The sequence below is a fragment of the Canis lupus genome, chromosome 21 (assembly GCF_003254725.2).
Source record: "Canis lupus dingo isolate Sandy chromosome 21, ASM325472v2, whole genome shotgun sequence".
In the NCBI taxonomy this organism is placed as follows: Eukaryota; Metazoa; Chordata; class Mammalia; order Carnivora; family Canidae; genus Canis; species Canis lupus.
The window spans coordinates 33,712,078-33,736,314 of NC_064263.1; the positions used below are offsets into that span (position 1 = coordinate 33,712,078).

At 33.8% G+C, this 24,237-nt stretch overlaps 1 protein-coding gene and 1 long non-coding RNA gene across 4 annotated transcripts in view; one reads left to right on the forward strand and one right to left on the reverse strand.

The window, feature by feature from the left end:
- SBF2 (SET binding factor 2) overlaps nt 1-24,237 on the reverse strand; it is a 454,884-nt gene that overhangs the window by 195,651 nt on the left and 234,996 nt on the right. For all 3 annotated transcript variants that reach the window (XM_025459459.3, XM_025459456.3, XM_049098688.1), the window contains exons 7-12: nt 11,550-11,682; nt 10,140-10,248; nt 7,808-7,921; nt 4,736-4,813; nt 3,557-3,670; nt 2,741-2,869 (exon numbers count right to left, since the gene is read on the reverse strand). In XM_025459459.3, coding sequence (XP_025315244.1) covers nt 2,741-2,869; nt 3,557-3,670; nt 4,736-4,813; nt 7,808-7,921; nt 10,140-10,248; nt 11,550-11,682 — 677 coding nt within the window. The remainder of the gene's footprint in view (nt 1-2,740; nt 2,870-3,556; nt 3,671-4,735; nt 4,814-7,807; nt 7,922-10,139; nt 10,249-11,549; nt 11,683-24,237) is intronic.
- The window catches only part of LOC112667623 (uncharacterized), a 57,550-nt gene that overhangs the window by 4,031 nt on the left and 29,282 nt on the right, over nt 1-24,237 (forward strand). Inside the window, exon 2 of the long non-coding RNA XR_003141195.3 lies at nt 603-640. This is a non-coding gene — a long non-coding RNA (uncharacterized LOC112667623). The remainder of the gene's footprint in view (nt 1-602; nt 641-24,237) is intronic.

The window sequence follows — 24,237 nt, forward strand, 5'->3', positions numbered from 1 at the left end:
TTGGGGCCTGATTTCTTCATGGGAAAAGTCATTTCTGCAATTGGGAGAGACCTTCTCATTTTCCAGGCTTCATACGGAGAATTCTTGCACTCAGAGAATTTCAGATGATCAGAAAGTCTACAAACACTTCCCTAACTCACAAAACATGAACCAAATGTTCAAGTCAGGTCACTCAGACTTTAGTCCTAGCTCTGCTGACAGTGTGATTTGGAACAAGTCAGTAAAACTCCTGAGCTTCAGTCTTTTCATCTCTACTATCAGATGGAAAAACAAAATGACCTTTGGCCTCCTTCTAGTTCTCAAATTATATAACTCTAATCCATTTCCCCCAGTAAATTAATTTAGTGTATCATAGAGAGAACTGTGTGGGTGTATCCATTTGAAGTAGAGAGAAGAATATTAACAGGAAAAATATGTATATGGGAAAGAAGGGTAAATGGATGATTTTTTTTTTTTAAAGGGTAAAATATAGGATTTTTTCCTTCTGGAAACTAACAGATTCACTAAAGAAGACAAACATACAAAACTATGACTTCACCTATTTTAGTCCAAGATTCAGAAAGATTGTCAAACAAAGGTAAATATACCTTTCCTTCTAACAGGCCTATTTGACGGGAGTGGGGACAAGACAATACACAAGGTAAGTAGCCTCTCAAAGCCTCTTAAATCTTCAGACTGGTAGACTGCCCTAGGTTAAATGAAAACAAGGATCCCTTTCCCAGGAGCAAATGCTATTTTTCTTTAAAAGCGCATTCAAGGGCAGCCTGGGTGGCTCAGCAGTTTAGTGCCGCCTTTGACCCGGGGCGTGATCTTGGAGATCGGAATCGAGTCCCACGTTAGGCAACCTGCATGGAGTCTGCTCCTCCCTCTGCCTGTGTCTCTACCTCTCTCTCTCTTTCTCATGAATAAATAAATAAAATATTAAAAAAAAAAAAAGCACACTCAAGCAAATTAAATGGCCTAACAGGGGTGGAAGGAGAAATTACTTAGGTCAGCATCTCATTCCGTTGAGGCCTTTGGCTGCTCTCAAGAGTCATTTACTCTGTGAAAGTTTGGAGGAAGTGGTGAGACAAGAGCAGACCATGAAAACTAGGAAGCCATGGTTACAATGAAAGGTAGACAGAGGATACTCCAGGCAAGGGAAAGATGTACAACAATAGTCAGAGATCATGGCAAGCAAGCGTTCTGCAGGCAATCAATCTGACTTAGTAGTTGTGATGAAGCTGCCAGAATGAGTTACTAAGAGAATTTAGATAGACAAAAAAGTAAGGTATATAAACCAATGTTACTATTCAGAATGCTTTAGAGACTAATAAAATTCGAGAACTAGAAAGGACTCTGGAGAACATCTAATGTAACTCCATAAAACATTATATATCAATTACTTAGTTCAGGATATAAAAGCTGATATATACATATATTAGTATGCTAGTGATCAATCATATTAAATGTTGGTATTAGGGGATCAGTGATTATTAATTGATCAGAAAGAACTACACACCACCGGGCATCTCTCCTAAGTCTTTAAACGCTTTTGTTATTAACTAAGGTATTTGGTGTAGATCTCCATACTCAGAACCACAGCATGTGCCCCTTCATTCATTATCTGTGATTACTTATCTTTGCAGAAAATAAAAGATCTTTCTCGGAACCAAGGATAGAACTTGGCTCCTATATTCTTTATATAAAATAAAACCACTTGCAGCAAAACATGATCACTGTTACTATTCTCCAATATCTTAGGTGCTAAGAGTGTTTTCCTTTCATATACTTCACAGAACTTTTAGATTTATTGGTTCCAATATAGTGCTCTTTCAGAAACTGAAATGGGAATAATATTCATTGTTCTATCCACCAGAACGAGCTGCTGTAAATGCAGTTAAATGATAAATGGAAAGATGTGTTAAAGTAAATCACGACTAACACAAAAGAGCATCCTTATTTGGAGTCACATTTGTCCTAATTTTCCCATTATATGGCCAATTCCTTGAAGATAGAGATGAAATCTGTCTTCCATACATTTAAGATCTCCTACGGGAGATAGACTAATGTTGAATGCCACTAAGCAAAGATCATAGGGGAAGAGAAGGAAAAATAAAATAAGACAAAATCAGAGAGGGAAATAAATGATAAAAGACTCCTAACTATAGAAAAAAACTGAGGATTGCTGGAGGGGAGGCGGATGGGGGATAGGGTAACTGAGTGATGGGCATTAAGGAGGTGTAATGAGCACTGGGTGTTATAGGCAACTGATGAGTCACTGACCTCTGCCTCTGAAACTAATACATTATATGTTAATTAAATGAATTTAAATCCTAAAAAAAAGAATGCCACTGAGCCAAACTATGGCTTTATGATGCTAATAGACTAAATGTAACTATAGTTTGAAATCACATACCTATATATTAAACCTAGACCTTTCTCTCCATGAAACTGATAAAAAGAATCATTGTACTTATTGCTTTAAAAAATAAGCTTGTCAATTTTTCAAAAAGATTTTAATGAACTATTTAAATTCAGTTGTTCAAGATACTTAATGTATTTCTGTGACATCTTATATTTTTCTAATTTTTCAAATCCACATTATAAATATCAAGATCTAATAAGCATAATAACATTTGTATTATTTGATATTTAATTTATAATATATTTAGGATCTTGATTAAAATACCATTTCTCTACTTTTAACCACTAGTCCAATTTTGTCTGTAAATATGCATTCATTTGATAAGAACTATACCTCATCAAAGAGATCACAGGATCTATAGGGAGGACCTCTTTCTGAAACAAAACCTGCAAATGCCATTCCATTAAGAACTTTAGTGAGGAAATCGTTCTCAACCAAACCACGCTGCCCCAAGAAAGCTGTCTGTAAAGAAAGAAAAAAGTAAAATGAATAATTTATCACCTAAAAATGGATGAATGGTCAAAACAAAAAGAGATCAAAGACTGAATAAATATCTTCATGCATAAATGTGGGGTTATAAAATATATTCTCTCAAAAAGGACTTTTGATACCTGAAATATTATATTAGAATAAATATGAGTTTGTTGATAAAGCAGGAGAAGAAACAAAAAATTAACACTCAATTTGAAAAGAAAACCAATTTAGGGGTGTCAGGGAGGCCCAGCTGGTTAAGCAGCCAACTTTTGATTTCAGCTCAGGTCATTTCCTCAGGGTGGTAAGATGGAGGAGCCCCGTGTAGTTGGGCTCTGCATTCAGTAGGGAGTCTGCTTGAGATTATCTCTCTCCCTCTCCCACTACCCCTCTTCCAACTCTCTCTCTCCAAAATAACCAAATAAATCCTTTTAAAAGGAAAACCAATTTAAAATTAAGTGAACTCTAAAGAAAACATGTCAGTTTCATAGTGTTATTAAAAATTATCATCTAATCATACAAAGCAGAGACTTAAAAAATAACCACAGTAAAAAAAACACATTTGATAAACTAAGGTCAAAATGCATGGCTAGAAGAAGACAACTAAGTTGCTAAGTTGTTTTATTAAATTAGAGGCCACGTTTTGGACACATACAACACAGTACTGTATCATCTTACTTTGTGAAAATGTATTACTGGTTCTGCATGAATTCTTATAAGTTGTAGGCATGATCTATACCCTTGGAAGAGTTGTGCAAATAATCTAAGAAAAACTGCACGCACTTCTTTATCCTAAAAAATATAAGACAAAACAAGTTAGGCAACTGAATTTCTTTAAAAAAACAAATGAAATATTACAAAGACAAAAGTTGAAAAGAACCTGAGAGATTATTTAATTAATCTTTCTGCACTTCCTACACATAAGTCTTACTCCTGGCAGCCCTGGGTGTTAGGCATCTAGCCTATAACATTGTTGAACATAGTAGGCTGTTAAATAGTTGTTTTTTTCAAGGGAGCCAAACAAAGCTTGCCTTTAGTAGATCGAATTTTCCTCTCAGAAAAAGCCAGTCTCCCTCTTCACCAAGTTAGAGAAGGACATCTTTCCCAAGTCAATTGATTTTTATATCCATCAAAAGAATTATAGTCACAAATATAAAAGAAAAAAATCTCAAAAGACTGTATTTTAAAAGCTTATGAAATTCTTTCAAAGTTTATCCAACTTATAAAAATCTATTCCTATATCAATAAGGTAGGACTTTGGTTTTGATAATTCAGGTTTTAATAAAATCATAGTTTTAGAACTGAACGGAAACTTACAGATTTATGTGGTCAACTCCTAGATGAAGAAATGCTCAAGAATGTTTAAATAACTTATCAAAGGTATCCAGTTCTATAAGGCTTCTGATGGCCACAAAGCTCAAGTCTAAGGAATGCACTGAGCAAAATTTTAAAGGGGACTTTATTATATATACTAACCCTTACATACATGGCTTCCAGTTAGAACTTATTTTCATCTACCCATCAAACTTGACTCTCTTATATGTGTTTCCATTTTTTGCAAGCTTCCCTTTTAATCTTTGCTGGTCCTTTCCATTTTAATACTTCGCATAGTTTTTCACGCTATAGCCCAACTTACTCTTGCCTCTTGGGGCAACAGTAGCCCAGTCAATGTGCTGCCCTGTGGATCCTCTGGGAGCAGGTAACAAGATCAGTCAGTGACAGTTCTAATTTCTAATTCGGTACACTTATTATTAAGCAGTACATCTGACTGTCACTACACTCAGCTTCTTTAACAACCATACAAATAAAAGTACAGCTCTATTTAAAAACATTAAATTTAAGTATTAAACTTCTTACCAGCATTTTTGAGTGGGATAAAGCTGTTCGTGGAGGGGGAAAAGCATGATCTGCTACTTCCAAATCTGGGTGTAGAATCTAAAGTAAAGAAATTTGGTTATGTACAAAATCTAAATTTCAATAAAACCTATTATTTAACTAACTTACTTGGAGTACTGAGAGGAAAAAGTGTCAGTACATAAATAACAATATATTCCCTCCAGGAAATAATGCAGTTAGCTGAGGTGCTCTGTGTGTACTATTGTGAAAAGGTCTGTCTATCTATCTATCTATCTATCTATCTATCTATCTATCTACACACACTGATAAACATAGTAATGTAAAGTCCTGAAAGAATATACACTGAACTATGAAATATTAGTTACCTGTGGGAAGGGAACAGGCTTGGGCAGAGTGATTTGTCTATATAGCTGAAAATGTTAAACAAGCATTTGCTTTTATGTTTATTAGTGTAATTAAAAATTAATTAACTGAAATACTGAGGATCAAATGAATAAGCTTATGGACTTCACAGTCTAGAAGGGTAAAAGGACAACACAACATGCAAGTACTATAACCATATAAATAATAATATATATGAGACCTCAAGTATAATTCAACCTAAGGAAAGCTAAAAAAAAAAATGGTAACATTTGAGTTAGGCTTTGAAGAAGATCAGGCTGGGGAGCAGGTAGGTAAAGATCTATGCAAGACTTAATGAGAAAAAGATAAAACTTCACAAGTAGCAAATTTTTGTCTTTGCAAAATCATTTTCAAATACTCAGGTTTTGTTAGCATACTTATACTAGATGAAAAGACATAACAATAATTAAAACTGACAGTAAGGTATTGACAATATTTGTAATCCAACCACCTAATCATCATTATAATAATATAGTATAATTCATGTCTAGAAAATCATCCATGGTTATTATACAGTTCAAGTACTGTGTTCCCATTTGATCACAATTATTTACTAACCAAATGAAGCTCCTATAATTGTGTGTCAAAGCTCCCACCCAGTTCATCAAACATGATTTCTTTTTGGTTCTAGTCTGATAATACACTATGTTCTTATGTCTTATTTACAGTACCACACTGTACTACACAATTCACCATTTTGCTTGACAACTATAAAAACAAGTATACTCAGTTTTACCAAACTCACTGATCAATTTTGATGCCACAGGTATTGCAGGTTAAGGTATATCAGTGTGCAGCAAAATCTATACCAGGAGACACTGACTTAAGAACTAAAATTTTTAAATTTGTTAATTTTTAACTTAATCCCCAAATAACTATAAATATCATCATTAGGTAATCATATATAATATTTAGAAACTTATTTATGGTTTATAGAAATAGTAAACATTTTTAATCACTCAAATACTACCTTCTCAACTTCTGCTATATTCATATACTACCCATGCTGTTATTTAGTTAATATTTTTCTTTAAATTGTCTTTAAATCAACTTACCTATTTATATCTAGTATTTTCTTAGGTGATATTACCTATGAAAGCATAGGTTTTATATGCTATTTTTATTATGACAAATACAGTCCTTTAGTCGTCCTATGCATACAACATTCATCCTATAGATAAGGTCCAGGAAACAGAGACCTAGAGATATAATGTGATTTGCTCAATAGTACCAAGTGGCAAGATGTACAGTGGAATTTAGGTCTCCTGAGTCGTGCCCTTATATTCTTTCCACTCTACCACACCTTGTATCTATGTTAGGAAAAGTCAGTCTTTAAATGTTCACATCTTATAGATACCACTATTAACAATATACGGACTAATATAAATTTGAAAATATTCTAAAAATAAAATCCTTTCTGATAATCCTAGACTTCTGAGTTCCTATTTAAGTTACTACTTAAGGGGGAAATTTTAATTAATTTTTTTAGATTTATTTATTAATCTCTACCCCAATGCAGGGCTTGAACACATGATCAAGAGTTGGTATTCTTCCAACTGAGCCAGCCAGACACCCCATCAGGGTAAAGTTTTTAAAACAGCTCATATTGGAATATTATTCAAGAATATGAGGACTAAGGTGTCTGGGTAGCTCAGTCAGTTAAACATCCAATTCCTGATTTCAACTCAGGTCATGATCTCAGGGTTGTGAGATTGAGTCCTGTGTCGGGCTCCGTGCTGGGCATAGAGGTTGACCTCTCCCTTTGCCCTTCCCCTCCTTACAAAAAAGAAATGAATATGAAGGCTTTAGTTCTAGCTTGAAAAGAAATGCAGAATTTCTAAGATTCAATTTTCTGAAGATGAATTAATTGGCACCTAAAATTTTGTCAGTAAAATAAAATGCTCTGATTTAAAAAATCAACTGAGGTAAGGGGTGCCTGGCTGGCCCAGTTGGTAGAACATGTGACTCTAGAGCTCAGGATCATGAGTTCAAGTCCCAATTGGACATGGAGCCTACTTAAAAAAAATGTAAAAAAGAAGTAAATCAACTAAGGTAAAATAACTATAAAAACATTAAATGTGCCAGTGAGAAACACTCAAGAAACAAGATGTATTAAAACTTTACTTCGAAAAAATAAAAAATAAAAACTTTACTTTGAAGAATGCTAGATATTTAATCTATCAGTAAGTTACAGGGTTTTTTTTTTTTTTTTTTAGTAACTTGAAAACATTGGCAAGACAGTATCACACTGTTTTGCAAGTAGCACAACTACTAAAAAGGAATGAGATGTCAATAAGGAGCTTGAAGGATAAGGAGCAATATCCCTTCCAATAAGGAATATTAGGGAAACCAGGGATTTTGAGGTAGAGCCTGGTCTTATTTTCACAGGTGTGTTGGTATGTTTCCAATACCTAACACAGTATTTGGTATATATTAACTACTAAATAACTATGCTGAGTGAAAGAGTGAATATAGAACAAACAGAATTTAAAGTGTATTCTTCAGGTAATATCTAGTGAAGAATTCTATTCTAAATATTCTGTGATAATATATCCATGTTTTAAGAACATATAACTCTTTTTAAAGTAAGCATACTGCCAATGATATCTAATTCCAGTTACCTAAGTTTACATTTAAATCAAAAGAAAATTACTATTAAAAATGTCATACCAAAGAAAGAGCTGCTTGAGTCTGATGTAGCAGTGGTTCCGGGAGGGAAGAGAGGTGAATGCATTCAGGAATTTTAATAGTGCCTCCATCCAAATCTGCTATGATTACATCTAGCTAAAGGAGATAAAAAATTAATAAATAATTAATAAAATGTATTTATTGTTAAGCAAATTAACCTGGTCTTCATTAATCCAAAATGAGAAGAACCAGGTGTGGAAGACTCTTGGCTGTCCATAGCAATAGAATGTTGGGTTCATGACTTCCCAGTTACCATGTATTTTTTAGCTTCCATTGAAATTAGGTGTGGCATGTGATTTTCTGCTAATGCAATGTGAGAAGTGATGTGTACACTTTCAGGTATTCAGAACAGACAGGACGTAAGGATTTCCTATGCTTTCTCCTTCCAAAAACTCAATCTATGAACTGGCAACAACCTAACCTTGAACATTCAGATGATAACAATGCCTGAGGGGATTCTGATGGAGAAACAAGAAGGAAAGAAGTTGGACCATGAATGAGTTCATGGAGTAAGTCGGTCTGGTATAATGGAACACCACTATGGACTGCTGCATTCATGTTAAATAAAATTACATTTTGTTTGAACCATTGTATTTTGGATGCTTTGGTATAGTTTAGTCATATCCTAAATAATATAGTACTCATTACAAGAGTTAAAGAACTAGTGTACAACAAAATGGTACTGTTTGAGTGTTTAAGAAACTGATTTTTAGTATTTTACAAAAGTCTTTAAAAATAACTTACACAAAAATGGAATAGAGAAAATAGCCAAGACTGAAGCTATTATGCTGATAATAGGCTTAAAATTCATTCTAATTTATTCATTAAAAATTAAGAAATTTGGGCAGCCCAGGTGGCTCACCAGTTTAGCGCTGCCTTCAGCCCAGGGTGTGATCCTGGAGACCCAGGATCGAGTCCCGCATCGGGCTCCCTGCATGGAGCCTGCTTCTCCCTCTGCCTGTGTTTCTACCTCTCTCTCTCCTCTCTGTGTTCCTCATGAATAAATAATATCTTTTTTAAAAAAATTAAGAAATTTATTTTTGGAAACATTTGGCTTGTCCTACCTTAGAAACTTTGTGGTTAGTGGAAAAAATTACCTCTTAACCAGACAGGTATGCTTCTATTAATACTAACTAGGTTTTACTAAGTATGTTTATTGATTTACACATATTTTTACAAGGTAATAATATCAAAGTTAAATAGGAACTAGATATCAACATATAAAGGAAGAAAAATAATTAATATATGTCCTGTTTATAATTACAATGTTGAATTGTCTTTCGTTAGTTTTAATGACACCTATGATTTGATTACAATTATAATCATGTGTAAGCACCAAAGACATAAGCTCTTTATGTCTTTGCTGGCATTTAAAACTAAAACAAAAGGAGGATTACAAAATTTGAAGAATCTGTCGATCACAGATGTCATATAGACCAATCTTTCAAAAAAGAATTTTTCTTAAAATCCCTGAAAAGTAACATGGAATTTGCTCTTTGCACTCGACTTACAGTAGTTGAGAGTACATTCCTCACATAAAGTAACCCATTCTTCATCATTGGGTAGCTCTACTAGTTGAAAGCCCTTATACTGAGAAGAAATTTGTTTCTATACCCACTACTACATCCACTGATTCTCTTTCAGCCTTTCAGAGCTACAAAAAAGTACTTATCTTTAGCTATCAAACAATATCAGGTTATTATCTGAGAAAATTTCCTTAAGGGTCTCACAGGATATAGTTTCTAGTCTTGATAGTCCTTGATGTCCTTCTCGAAGCACATTACTTTGTGACAGTTCCTCTTAAATAAGTTCAGTACAGAGAGCTAAACACGTTATTCCAGAACTGACTTAAATACAGAGTATTCCTTTTTTCCCTTTGGTATTTCTATTCATATGGCATTAAGAATAGAATAATTTATATTCCACTAAAATCCTCCATTCTTTTGAAAAGCTTTTGCTTTTAAGCTACCAGCCATTCAGCATTAACACAGACCTCATTTCAAAATATAAATATCTTAAAGCACTCATAACACAAGAATAAACAGAATACTATTTTAACTTCCTTTCTCATATATAGGATGGAGAATACAGAAAGATAAAATCAATATGCCAAAAGAGGGGCATTTTAAAATGTTAATACATTCATGTTATATTCTATATTTCTATTTTTCTGTGATGCTTTTCTTCCAGCTAATCTTTCTTACTGGGAATGCAACAGAACTGAAAATAGTAATTAGTTGAAACCTTAGTGGACTCAAAGAACTATGATAAGGTTTTGGCTTCAATAACTGGCAATTTAAAGATGAATACTTACAAGTTCATGGATATCAGTTTTAAAGATAGAATGCACTCCAATAATAAAAGGCGTTGGGGAACTTAAAACTTCCAGTAGCTGAGCCGGGAGAATGGGAATATAAGGATAACTGGAAATAATAAAAGCATATGTGAGATATATTTGTTTTCCCATAATATGAACATATTTTCTTTCATTTTTATGTGGTCTGAATTTTAGAATCTTGCATTTAGAGATTATCAATAATATTCTCATGGTTGTTAATATTAAATTTTTAAAAGAAATATTTAAAAAAATCTTTATGTGAAAGAGATGATTAGATGTAACAAGATGTAAAGTAAATGGAACCCACAGCAGCTCCCTTATCCCTTATCCCTCTAAGGCAAGCAGTCTCTTTAACTTTGTTAATCTTGCTTGAAAGCATTTTTCCTTACATAAAAATCTGACATCAGCAGGTAACAACGACCCCTTAATAGGCCTTCTCCCTCAATACTGATAATGATTCATCTAAATAAAACAATCATTCAAATTCTATTTTCTGTATTTGATATTTGAATTCAATCAGAATAGCAAAGTACAAAATTAAGGCCTAGAATGCTCTCTTACCTAGGGGTTACAAAAGGCACAAAGGTTTAAAAAAAAAAAAAAGAAAAAGAAATTTTTAAAAATTAAAAATTTTTAAATTTTAAATAAAATCTGGAAACAATCTAAATTTTTTCTAGTTTGTATGAACTTAAGTTTCCAAAATGTTATTATTATCAAATCGATGAAACAATATATTAGAATAAAATATTCTATTCATAACACTATCAGGGCATCATTGTTTAGATGTTTTGTCTTTTTACTTTTTACTATGGAAAATTTTAACATGCCCCCTTCACCCAGAAAGTCCAGAGGAAAAAAGGAAAATGAAGCCTCATGCATCCAAGGCAGATTTGACAATTACCAATGTAAGGTCTCATATATGTTTCTACCCATTTTTGTCTTCTTCCCTACTGTATTATTTGAAGCAAATCCCAGACATCATATCATTTATATATAAATACTTTAGTAGGTATCTAAAAAAAAGGTAAGGAATAGTTTTTAATAAATCATAGTACCATTATAACTCCTAAAAATTAGTAACTCTTTAATATCAAATAATGAGGTAAAACTAACTTAAGACTTTTACCACCAATTATATTCAAAGAGAATTAAATGTTGCTGACAATACAATTCAAATTATTTTTCACTAAATTAATCAACAATCAGTAATGAACTTGGAAAATTTCCAAATTCTAGGTTAGATTTTCATCAAAATCATGTGTACAGCATAACTTTGTAAAATATGCCCTTGAGGTTCAAAACTGTTTTGCTAAGACATTTCAACTAACCATCAGTAAATAATGCAGAATTTGGGAATAGATTAAAGTACCAAGTTAAAAATCTCACCTATATTTAAGAGGAAACATTAAAGATTCCAGAGCTCTGCAAGCATCGCTCAGTCTCTGGAAACTTGCAGAATGGAAGAGAACCTTATTTTCTGTGAGAACTGCACAAAAGAGGCTGAGGACATTTTGAATTCCTGAAAACACAAGAGCAAATGCTTACCAAATGCACTTCTTTTTTTTTTTTTTTAAGATTTATTTATTTATTTATTTTATGATAGACACACAGAGAGAGAGAAAGAGGCAGAGACACAGGAGGAGGGAAAAGCAGGCTCCATGACGGGAGCCCGACGTGGGACTCAATCCTGGGACTCCAGGATTATGCCCTGGGCCAAAGGCAGGCGCCAAACCGCTGAGCCACCCAGGGATCCCCTGCACTTCATTTTATAAGTGTTGCCAGCAAACAGACAAAATATGACACAGAATGAAAAAGCCAATTATTTTTTAAATCTCTAAGGAAAACTATTTAGTTAAACTATAAATTCCATATAACCTATGAGTATTTGTTTTCCCAAACTTACATTTTGTTTGTCATTACTCTTCAAATCAATGTAACACTCATTAAATGTATTAGCTGTTTGGAAATGTACTATTACCTTCTTTATAACTTCATCTCCAAGGACTATACTTAAATTCCTGTTTTAGATGCTGGCATTGTTCAAATAACTTCTTCCTCAAAGTCCATTTGTCTGATGTTAATATAACTATGCCAACTTTGTTGTTGAATTTTCCTGATATGTCTTGTTCCACCTTTTCACTTCAGCCTTTCTCCACTTCTTAGAAACATAGTTGACCTTTAAAAAAATCCAGTCTGACAACCTTTGTCTTTTAAATAAGTCATTTAATTGACTTATACTTACGGTGATTATTTCTATATATACATACATATAATAACTTATTCAATATTTTTACTTGTTCTACCTTTCCCCCCTTTCTTTTTTTTTTTAATAATTTATTTATTTATTCATGAGAGACACACAGAGAGAGTTTCCCCCCCTTTCTAAATGATTCATAACTATTCAGGACCTTCTTTTATTCCTTTTACTAGTGCTGAGTTTATAAATCCTGTTTCTATTTTTCTAGTGGCACTGCTAGAAAATACAGCATTCATACTTAATAAAGTTAAATAAATATATTGTTTCTTATTTTATTCTTTTTACTACTGAATCATCTTTTTTTAAAAAATATCAGTGAACCTTAATGACATGGACACACTAAATCAAGAGTGACTATTAGTTTTCTGAGTTAAAATACCTTCTATAACTCCCTTTACCATGGCTTGTCCCTTCATATGAAGCATGCAAATTTCTTCTTGAGGCATTATAACTGCTATCCTTTTTTATCATTCCCAACTTATCCCATATGATATACCTGAACTTACAATTTACAATTCAGGTTTTTAATTTTACCTCACTTGGACTAACATAGAGTTTCATAACTGGTGTCTCTAATCCAGTCCTTATTCAGTTCAGATCTATTCTCCACAGTCTAGCATGATAGACATGAAATGCAAATCTGATTTTGTTAACTTTCATGCTTCAAACCCTTCAGTATCTTCCCATCCTTCTGGGTAACTATTTTCAAATGTATTCCTTTCCAAAGAAGCAATTTATAAAGAGAAGCTTTGCTTCAACCTATTTTATATATTAATCTTGTTTCAGTTGGTAAAATGAGGATAATTTAAAAACCTATCTTATAGGATTGCTATAAAGAAATAATACATGATAACCATGTCAGCATGGTACTATGATAATTAATCAAGACATATTAGCTGATATTAAGATTATTGTTGTAAGTATTGTAGTTGCTACCATTAATTTCCTTTGAAGTCAGGGTTCTGATGCTAAAAATGTTTGAAGACATCTGACCTACTAGATTAAATATGAACTCCATGACCAAATATATTTATGGTTTTACATTTGTATTCCCAACCCAGTTGCCACCTCCCACACTTGTATGATCAATATGAAACTAACCTACCTCTTAGAGCACCTTTTTTAGTTTGATATCTCTGCTTCTTTTGTTCATCAATGAAGATGAAGTGCATGATATCCCCTTATACACTGCTATAACCCCCTTGCCAAGTACTAACTATATATATAAGGCACTCAAAACTGTTTCACTGAACTGACAAGCTCTCTGAATGGTGACATGAGTCACTATCAAAAGATATTACAACTTTCATTAAAAGATGTCAAAAATATCTTTGAAAATTCAGATAAGGAAAGTACAAAATATACATATCATAAATTACAAAATTAATAAATTAAAATTATTTTAAATTAAAAATGTCTTTAAAAAATAAAAATAAAAATGTCTTTAAAAAAACAACATAAAAAAATAAGGACAAGTCTCAGACCAAGAGAAATTACATAGAAAGTATATAAATGTAAAAGGATAATAATTCAAAATATATTACCCCTGGTGAAGTTAACGTATCCAAAAAAATACAGCTAAGACCAAAGTGAAAGAGCTTATTACTACTTAATTTTTCTTCTAGGAATTTTATGGTTTCCAGTTTTACATTTAAATCTTTAATCCAGGCAGCCCGGGTGGCTCAGCGGTTTAGCGCTGCCTGCAGCCCAGGGTGTGATCCTGGAGACCTGGGATCGAGTCCCACATTGGGCTTTCCACATGGTGCCTGCTTCTCCCTCCGCCTGTGTCTCTGCCTCTCTCTATCTCTCTCTGAATAAATTTAAAAAAAAATTAAACAAAAAATAAATCTTTAATCCACCTGAATTAATTTTTGTACATAGATTAAGAAAGTGATCCAGTTTCATTCCTTTGCATGAAGTTGTCCACTTTTCCCATCATCATTTATTGAAAAGACTGTCTTTTCCCCATTGTATATTCTTGTCTCCTTTTTTGGAGATTAACTGACATATAAGCATAAGTATATTTCTGGATTCTAGTCTATTCCATTGACCTATATGTTTTTGTGCTAGTACCATACTGTTTGATTACTATAGCTCTGTAGTACAGTTTGAAAATAGAAAGTGTGATAATTTCATCTTTGTTCTTTCTCAAGACTGCTTTTGGTCCCATTAATGTTCTTTAGAAATTTTTCCCTACATTCAGGATTTGTTCTAGAATCAGATACTCCATTTAGCTGTTGCATTTCTTTAGTCTTATTCAATATGAAACATTATCACAATCTTTTTTTTTTTAACTGAGGTAAAATTCACATACCATATTAACCAATTTGAAGAGAACAACATGTTGATTTGCTTATGCTGAACCATCATTGCATCCCAGGAATAAATCTTACTTCACCATGGTGTATAAACCATTTAACATGTTGCTAAATTTTTTTTTAAGATTTTATTTATTTATTAGAGAAAGAGAGAGAGTATAAGCATGCACATTCAAGAGCAGGGAGAGAGTCAGAGAAGGAGAGGGACAAGCAGACCTGCATGGAGCCTGATGGGGTACCTGTGATCCTGAGAACAAGACTTGAGCTGAAATCAAGAGTCAGATGCTGAACCAACTCAGCCACCCAGATGTCCCCTGAAATTGATTTTAGTGGAGCATTTTTACCTCTATTGTTAATTGAGGTTCTGGATTGTGGTTTCCTTTTTCAAGCTCAACGTCTGTGGTTTTGGTATCAGGGTAGTACTACCCTTATCACATGAGTTTGGAAATGTTACCTCTGTTTCTATTTTTTAGAAGACTTTGAAATGGATAGGTATTTTCAGACAATAATGCTATGAAACTTGAAGTCTACCACAAGAAAAAACTTGGAGAGATCACAAACACATGGAGGTTAAAAAACATCATACTAAAGAATGAAGAGGTTAAAGAGAAGATAAAGGAAGAAATAAAGGGATGCCACCCAGGTGTCAGCGGTTGAGCAGTTGAGCTCAGCAGTTGAGCATCTGCCTTTGACCCAGGGCGTGATCCCGGAGTTCTGGGATCAAGTCCCACATCAGGCTCCCTGCGAGAAGCCTGCTTTTCCCTCTGCCTATGTCTCTGCCTTCTCTCTGTGTCTCTCATGAACAAATAATAAAATCTAAAAAAGAAAAGAAAAAAAAAGAAATAAGATACATGTAAACTAATGAAGATGAAAACACAACAGTCCAAAACTTCTGGATACACCAAAAGTGGTCATAAGGGGGAAGTGTACAGAAGTATAGTTCTACCTCAAGAAGAAAGAAAAGTCTCAAATACACAACCTACACTTATACCTAAAGGAGCTACAAAAGGAATAGCAAATAAAGCTCAAAGCCAGCAGAAGAAGGGAAATAACAAAGGTTTTAGCAAAAAAGAAGACATAGAAACAAACAAAAAAACAATAGAACAGATCAATGAAACCAGGAGTTATGTCTTTGAAAACATTAATAAAACTGATAAACTCCAACTCAGACTTAACAGAAAAAGAGAAAGGATCTAAATAAATAAAATTGTGAATGAAAAAGGAGGGATTACAACCAACACCACAGAAAAACAATTATAAAAGAATATTATGAAAACTTAAATGCCAACAAACTGGACAATCTGGAGGAATGCATAAATTCCTAGAAACATATAAACTACCAAAATTGAAATAGTAAGAAACAAAATTTAAACAGACCCATAACCAGCAAAGAAATTGAGTCAGTGATCAAAAAAGTCCCAACAAACAAAAGTCCAGGGATAGATGGCTTTCCAGAGGAATTTTACAAAACATTTACAGAAGAGTTAATACCTACCTTGCTCAAAGTGTTAAAAAAAGAAAAATAGAAATGCAAGGAAAACTCCCAAACTATTGAACGAGGCCAGTATCACCTTAATTCCAAAATCAGACAAAGACTCCACTAAAAAGAAGAATTACAGCTCAATATGCCTGACGAACATGGATGCAAACATTCTCAACAAGATACAAGCAAATCAAATTCAACAGTACATTAAAACAATTCTTCACCACGATCAAGCAGAGTTTATTCCTGGGCTGCAAGGGTAGTTCAATATTTACAAATCAATCAATGTGATACACAACATTAATAAAAGAAAGAATAGGGATCCCTGGGTGGTGCAGCGGTTTGGCACCTGCCTTTGGCCCAGGGCGCGATCCTGGAGACCCGGGATCGAGTCCCACGTCGGGCTCCCGGTGCGTGGAGCCTGCTTCTCCCTCTGCCTGTGTCTCTGCCTCTCTCTCCCTCTCTCTGTGACTATCATGAACAGATAAAAATTTAAAAAAATAAAAAAATAAAAGAAAGAATAAGCGGATGCCTGGTTGGCTCAGTGGTTGAGCACCTGCCTTTGGCTCAGGTCGTGATCCCAGGGGCCTGTGATCGAGTCCCACATCAGGCTCACTGCAGGGAGCCTATGTCTCTGCCTCTCTCTCTGTCTCCCATGAATAAACAAAATCTTTAAAAAAAAATAAAAGGATAAGAACCATATGATTCTCTCAATAAATGCAGAAAAAGCATTTGACAAAATACAGCATCCATTTTTTATTTTAAAAATCTCAACAAAATAGGGATAGAAGGAACATACCTCAACATCCATATACCATATGGACCATATGGACCATATACCAAAGACCCACAGCTAATACCCCATCCTCAATGGTGAAAGACTGAGAGCTTTTCCTCTATGGTCAGAAACAAGATAGGGATGTCCACTCTCACCATTGTTATTTAACATAGTGCTGGAAGACCTAGCCACAACAATTAGACAACAAAAAGAAATAAAAGGCATCCAAATAGTCACGGAAGAAGTCAAACTTTATTTATAGATGACATGATACTCATAAAAAAACTCAACCAAAAAATTGCTAGAACTGATACACAAATTAAGCAGTCACAGGATACAAAATCAATGTACAGAAATCTATTGCATTTCTATACACCAATAATGAAGCAGCAGAAAGAGAAATTAAGGAATCAATCCCATTTACAATTACACCAAAAACACTAAGATAGTAATAAGCCTAACTAGAGAGATGAAAGATCTGTACTCTGAAAACTATAGAACACGGATGAAAGAAATTGAAGAGGACATAAAGAAATGGAAAGACATTCTGTGCCCATGGATTAGAAGAACAAATATTGTTAAATATTTTAAATATCTATATTACTCAAAGCAATCTACACATTTAATTGCAATCCCTATCAAAATACCAAGAGCACTTTTGGATGCCTGGATGTCTCAGTGGTTGAGCATCTACCTTCGGCTCAGGGCATGATCCCAGGGTCCTGGGATTGAGTCACGCACTGGGCTCCCTGGGAGGAGCCTGCTTCTCCCTCTGCCTGTGTCTCTGCTTCTCTCTGTGTCTCTCATGAATAAATAAAAAATATATTAATAAAAAAAGATATTTACAAATGACATATCTGATAAAGGGGTAGTGTCCAAAATCTACAAGTAAAATCTTTTTAAAAATTAATAAAACTCAAAACACAGGAAATAACAGGTGTTGGTGAAGATACAAAGAAAGGGGAAACATCTTGGACTGTTGGTAGAAATGCAAACTGGTGCAGTCATTCTGGAAAAGAGTTTGGAGGTCCCTCAAAAAGTTAAAAATAGAACTACCCTATGATCCAGCACTTGCACTACTTGGAATTTATAGAAAGGATACAAAAATACTGATTTGAAGACATACATGTACCCTGATATTTATAGCAGCATTATCAACAAAGAGCCTAAATGTCCATCAATTGATGAATGTATAAAGAAGAGATGGTGTGTTTATGTATACACAGATAGATAGATAGATAGATAGATAGATAGATAGATAGATAGATAGATAGATATGAAATCCTGGGTTCATAACATAACTTTCCTATTTTCCTATTTTCTTTAGAGAGAGAGTGTGCATGGGGGGGGATAGTTTGAGTTGAGGGGCAAGAGGAGAGAGAGAGAGACAGAGAATTTTAAGCAGGCTCCATGCTCAGTGCAGAGCCTCTATCTTGCAACCCTGAGATCATGACCTAAGCTGAAATCAAGAGTCAGCCGCTTAATCAACTGAGCCATCCAGGTGCACCTCCACACCACTACTTTTTATTTCAATCCACTCCTCCAAGGTCTCCCCATTGACTCCAATAGATATTTTGTCTGTCTCTTCTTCCACTGAGAACTCTGGATACTAATAACATACACATATTTATTCATTTGTTACATCTTCTATTACATATAAAATGGTTTAAAAATTTCTTCAGTCATTCTAACTCAAAATACCACACCAACTAAATAGGAATTCACAATTTGTTTGAAATTCTCTCCTTAAACCTGTCCAAAACTGAGGTTAGTCAAATACTATGTACATAAGTTATTTTGAGTAGTTTTTCCTCTTCAGTGTGGTTAGGTTTTTCACCTGAAAGACAGAAGAGTTTGTTTTTGTATGCTTTCAGTTTTAATTTTTTTTTCTTCCCATCATGACTCACCTAGTATATTTTCTGAGCGTGTAAGACCTACATATACTTTCAGAAGTCAAATCTATATAAAAAGGTCTACTCAGAGAAGTGTTACTTCTTTCTTGAATTAACAGTATTGTGCCGCCCTGGTTCAACGAGGCTGAATCAATTTCCTGGTTTTGTTACAATGTACTATAATTATATAAAATATTACTGTTGGGAGGATGTGAATGATATACTTCAGGAGTTTCTATGCCAATTTAGCTACTTCTGAATCAAAGTATTTAATATAAAAAATTGGGGGGGCACTGGGTGGCTCAGTGGTTGAGCATCCGCCTTTGGCTTAGGTCGTGATTGTAGAGTTCTGGGATTGAGTCCCACATCAGGCTCCCCACAGGGAGCCTGCTTCTCTCTCTGCCTGTGTCTCTGCCTCTCTCTGTGACTTTCATGAATAAATTAATAAAAAATTTATGTAAAAGAACTCTGTAGTTGATATTAGTTTCCAATGGTCTCTATGACAAGTTACCATAAACTTGGTGGCTTAAAACAACACAAATATGTTCCCTTTTATATTCTTTTGTTTTAATGTATAGGTCATTGTCATTAAGTAGTTGTCACTTTGACGTGGAGGAAGTCCACATTACATACTGTTTTTTTCTAGTAACAAGATATTCCTTACTAGCTTTGTCTAGATTATGGCACCTTAACTGTTCAGAATTTATCTGGTGAAAGGAAACATTCCCATTTTACCCAGTAGACATTTCTGAAATCTGACTTAAGCTACATTGTCAGTTTTACTGCAAAGATGCTTCATATTTTAGCCAAATATTTTTACAGTAAGAATTCAGAATTATTTTACACATTAAAATGTTTGTTATAATGTGGCATATATCTCCTACTTAGCAGATGTTTACTGCATAGCAAATAGAATTTCATGATATTTTATAAAATTCTCATTGTCAAAACCTTTGATAAAAGTTAAAAGGTTTTGATATGCTCTTTTCTTTAAAATACTGCATCTACCTGTCTCTATTTCATGATTAAATGAATACTTAGCAAAAATATTAGTGTCTGTGTTATAATTATAATAGGGAGAGAAGGTGGGGCAGGGGGAAGCTGTTTCTTAAAATAATCACTTTATGTTAAGCCAGTGCTTAAGAGGGAAGATGTTAAGTACTTAGTCCTCCCTATTATGTTATTAGGCAATATAGCTTTTGTAGAAGCTTAGATCTGAATTTGTTATGAATAAAAACAGTAATAGATACTTTATATTTATGGGAAAAAGTTCAACCAGGTCCTGATAACTTTTTAATAAAAACTCTTCAAAACATGTTAACCATTTAAAAAATGTACATAATAGTTCAGTTTTTCTTGGTTTATGGAAACATGTATATAAATGTGAATATAAGTTAATTTAAAATTATAATTAAAAGTATTTGTTGAAAAAAACACAAACATTTATCTTAAAGTTCAACAGGACAGAAGCCCTATTTTAGGGTTTTCCAAATTCTAGCTACTGCCCACATTCCTTGGCTCATGGCCCCCTTCCATCTACAAAGCTGACAAAAATCCAGTCGAGATTTCTCATTTATGTGATGTCAGAATGTATCACTCTGACACTGACTCCTCTGTCTCTGTCTTTCATCTTTTAAAGGCTCTTGTGAAAAATAAAATAAAATAAATAAAATAAAGGCTCTTGTGATTTACAAAAGAACTGACCCTCAAGTTAGATTTTTTTTTTCAAGTTAGATTTTAAAGGATAAGCAGAAGTTAGTGAGGGAGACAAAAGCAGAAAGGCTTTCAAAGCTGACAGAAAGCAACATGCAAAGAAACAAAGGATAGAGGAGGAAAAGGCACTAAGAAATCTGTAAGTGGTTTTATCAAGGGCATGTTCAAGAAGAATTCAAATACCATGAAAAAGAATCCAGGCTTTCTTTCTTACAGACTCTGGGGAAGAACCTTTTCCTCTCCACTCCTATCTGAACCCTGTGCGATCCCCCACAAAAAAAGAATCCATACTGATAATCCATGAGAAGATAAAATTCATAGTGGGCATCATTTAGTATTAGATAAATGTGAAGAAGGCAGACATGAAGTTTTAAGGGACTCTAACCACTGACATCAGTAAAAACAATCAGTTTATGATATCAAGAGGAAATATTACACTATACTTACTAAGACATGACTTACGTTAGGATTTCTATTAGATATGAGTTAGGGACAATATTCTAGAGCTTAAAGGAGAAGTTCTCTATTACCCAGAAAATAAGATAGTGTATATATACAAATAATTTACCCATGCATAACTGAAGATTAAATTTTATATTCTTAAATATTACATGCTTTCTTGAGTTTCAGATAATTAAAAGTCTCAAATATTTTAAGAAATTAATGTTTTTATTCCTAACTAGCAATGTTTGTTGCTGTGTTTACAGCTATGCTGTTATTTAGAAATTAAAATTTTTTGAATTGCAAGTCATAATCCATTTTCTACATAATCTTCAATTATTTCCTAGCCTTTGGTAGTCAATGTCCATCTAAAGCTGCACAATAACAGTAAAGAAGACAAACAAACATTCCAGTGATAATTACTACTGATTTCACTACAATGGTTCACACACATCCTGTTGATTATTCAAATAGTAAAACATTCTGAAAAATTACTTCCTGATCTTAACTTTTCTTTGGGGGTTAAAGTTCTAGAATTCATAGCATCACATATTAACAAATGTATTTATTTCCTGTTTTGAAACACCACCAAAAACTTTTCTCCAGAATTGTCCCCTTCTCTGAATAATAATGATATGTTGCACAGATTTACAACACTATGTCTCAGCATTTAAATAGGCAAATTGAGGAACTGAATGCCATCGTTTCAAGACAGGATATATTTTAGGAAAGCTTAAATAATTTATTATAGTTCTTTTACATAAATCCACAGCAGAGAAAACAATTAATAATGGTCACGACTTGACACAAGTCAAGGAAAAGGAGATATCACATTTTTTCCAATCAATATTTGTTAGGTATCTACCATATTTCAAGTATGGGAACTTAGCAATAAAGAAAAACAAGATCTCTACTTTTGCAAATTAACTAAAGTTTTATTTAAGTTTATATACTTTAGTTTTATAACTATCACTGAGAGGCAACATTTAATATGCTACAAATTCAGTTTATCATTTCTAAATATGGTAGAAAAGGAAATCTTCTAAGTAAAAATAGTTTAAAAAGGTAACTGAATTGGGTAACCATGTATATTTTAGTGGTTATGAACATGGACTATTCCCTTCAGTATGACATGAATTAAATATACTTTATGAGCCTATAAATACAGCTGAGAAATATGGTAATCTTTAAATATAAGAAGTCAATTAACAAATACATACGACCACAAATAATTCAAATCTAAAATTGAGATACTCCCAAGTAACAATCCATAAATGGCCCAACTCAACCAAAACTGTGTAAAAAGGTACAATGCATTCCTTTTCTTGTTTAACTCTACAATTGATTCTGAATCTGGGGTAATTACATCAGATTATTCGAATCTCAAATGGCCCAGATTCCTAGCCTGTGCCTGTTCTGACTGACCAGTTTTTAAATCTCTTTAACATCTAAATTTAAGAGGGAAGCAAATGGGGTCTTGGGAATAGAATAGCAAACAAAAGGGAAGGATAATATATTGAGTAACTGAAGAATTAAAGCAAGGATCAAACAGAAAGGAATTACCTTGGCAGAAATAATTCTTTTACTTATATATATTTTTTAAAGATTTATTTTTTCATGATAAACATAGAGAGAGAAGCAGAGACACAGAGGGAGAAGCAGGCTCCGTGCAGGGAGCCTGATGTGGGACTCGATCCTGGGACTCCAGGATCACGCCCTGGGCCAAAGGCAGGCGCTCAACTGCTGAGTCACCCTGGGATCCCCCAAAATAATTCTTTTAATTAAAACTTCTTCCTTTCTTCTTTTTCCTTTTTTCCTCCACTGTTAAGCCTTTACCAAGCTGCTGAGATATATAAGAAATTGCTGAACTCTAAGGAGGGACAAAAAGAAATGTGAGGCAGGCCCATAGGAGATCACAGTTCAGTGAAGATGGCAGGTTGGAAAGTAAATAATTAAACACGATAGAATAGAGACATACACAAACTGCTACAGGGCACAGAAAAAGAGGGTAATTTACCCTGCCATCATTAGTTAATTGCATACTTCAATACTAGAGTAGCCATATTTTGTAAGAATATTAATCTTTAAGTGCTAAAAACAAAATGAAATTTTAGACAAGAGAATTTTGTGAGAATGAAGGACAACTCTTTTTCCTTTTTTAAAAAAAGACTTTATTTATTCATTTGAGAAAGACAGAGCACACATGAGCGGTAGGAAGGGACAGAAGGAGAAGAAGCAGACTCCACGCTGAGCAGGGAGCTTTAAGTGGGGCTCTAATCCCAGGATCCCAAGATTATGTCCTGAGCCAAAAACAGCCACTTAACCCCAACTAAGCCACCCAGGTGCTCCACGAAGGACAACTTCCTGGTGGATGTCTTGCCTCAGAGCATTGGTATTCATTAAAAGATAACAGTACAAAGAGAGAGATAACTATTTAATAGTAGCATTTAAGCACCATAAAAGGAAAAGGGAGAAGATAGTTTTGAATAAGGATTATTCTGAACTGTCCTCAAATTATATCATGTAACAATCACATGCTTTTTTATGTTTAATCCAGCAAGAGTAGTATATTAGTTAACAAGCTCTCAATTGGTCACTGTCAGTCAGTCTCTGGTAGTTTAAAAATGGTTCTTTTACAAAACTAGCATAAACTTTTAATCTTTAATTTACAAAAGAGAAGTGATGATTTTACTTATCTGACTACTTCCTACAGCCCTATATTCAAGCTTTATCAAGCCTCTTACAATTTTATGAAGACCTTTTATGTGCTATACCATTACTTACCTTTTTCCTTCTGCCTGTAATCCCTTTGTCCTCTTTTCTAGCAAGTAAGGTATCTCTTGGTATCTTAGCTCTTGGTACCTCTAGTATTGCATTAATTATACTGTAATATAATCTTTAAAATACGTTATGTTTCTCTACTAGGTTAAAAGTATATCTAGAAGGGGCTGTGATAGTTTCATCTTTATATCACTAGTGACTAGCACAGACCTGGCATATGGTATTGGTTTTATAAACCATTGAATAAAAAAAAAAAAATACTCCTGCAGGTGGACATTAGAGGAAGTTTATTTTTTGTGCTATTTATTACAAAAAAATTAAATTGAAACAGTTGTCCCAAGAGATCCTTTGGTCTCCAGAGTAGAGTACAAATGGTAAGCAGTTCCTTCAGAAAAGTATTCCAGAACAGAT